Source organism: Ceratina calcarata, unplaced genomic scaffold (genome assembly GCF_001652005.2).
Source record: "Ceratina calcarata isolate Rehan_Ccalc_2016 unplaced genomic scaffold, ASM165200v1 scaffold2470, whole genome shotgun sequence".
Lineage (NCBI taxonomy): Eukaryota > Metazoa > Arthropoda > Insecta > Hymenoptera > Apidae > Ceratina > Ceratina calcarata.
The window spans coordinates 1,428-2,509 of record NW_017146696.1 but is presented as its reverse complement, the minus strand read 5'-3'; the positions used below and the strand labels follow the sequence as shown (position 1 = coordinate 2,509).

General features: G+C 39.0%; 1 protein-coding gene across 1 annotated transcript; it reads left to right on the top strand.

Moving 5' to 3' along the window:
• Window positions 1–6: 6 nt before the first annotated feature.
• LOC108622844 (uncharacterized) lies at window positions 7–912 on the top strand (the record flags this gene model as incomplete). The annotated part of the gene is made up of 2 exons (XM_018020948.1): window positions 7–252; window positions 619–912. Coding segments are annotated over exons 1-2 (411 nt in total), but the record flags the coding sequence as incomplete, so codon positions are not given.
• Window positions 913–1,082: the final 170 nt, after the last annotated feature.

The window sequence follows — 1,082 nt, the reverse complement described above, 5'->3', positions numbered from 1 at the left end:
CAACAACAACAACAGCAACAACAGCAACAGCAGATCGTTAGGAGTCCGCAGAAGGAGGACTGGAGGACTGAACAAGTTGAGGATGGTGGACACGTGGCTACTTCGGATGATTCGAGCTGCAGTCATCATTATTATATGCATCATCATCATCATCATCATGTGCACAGGGAAGGAGCAAATAGGCATAGGAGAACCAGGGAGAGTCCTAGGAGGAAGACTACTAGTTATGTACCTGGTCGAAGAAGAAGCGAGGTAAGCTTTGGAATATTATTTAATAATTATTCGTTAAATTAATAATTCTTTCGTTGTGATTTTTTCCTGTCGAAGTGATTCTCAATTTCAAGGTGCTAGTCATTTCTGTATCCTTGCATTCCATCGGTATTCTATTGATTTTTTAAAATCAAATTTATTATCAACATCAATATCATTCTTTATGCTGTGTTCAATATCGACTACCCCTGTATTCTATTCATATTCTATTGATTTTTCAGAACAGAATTTATGTTCAATGCCAACGTAATTTATATCTAACTACCACATAAAACGAAATTCATTTTCAACATCAATATCGATCTCTAGATTGTTGATTATCCATGTGACTTAATTATTAACTGTTAGGATAAAAACGCAGCTATAACTGGTAGCCTGCCACGAAGAAGATCCCGAGCAGCGGACGATATAGTGTGCTCTCGGCTGAGTCCGGGCCGCTACCAGCGTAGCCCGGGCCACAATGGGCAAAGAGCTGTTATAGTCGAATCTCAGAGTCCTGAGACAAGGCTGAAAGCTTTGTCAGCGGAATCGTTGAGATCGGTCAGCCCTGGCAGCGACAGTGTTTTCTACAGCGAGGGGGCTGACCAGTGCCTGGCTGTCACTGCCTTCGATAATCATCACTGTCATCATTGTGGTCGAGAGGTACTTGTTACATTACATTATAGAATTTATCTATTGTTCAATAATCGTATTGACATTTGTTGGTAAAATAAGATGTGTTCATCAAATATATTGATGTTGAAATTGACCATCATTGTTCAATAATTATATTGACATTTGTCGATAAAATAAGGATAATTTAGTCTTATGTA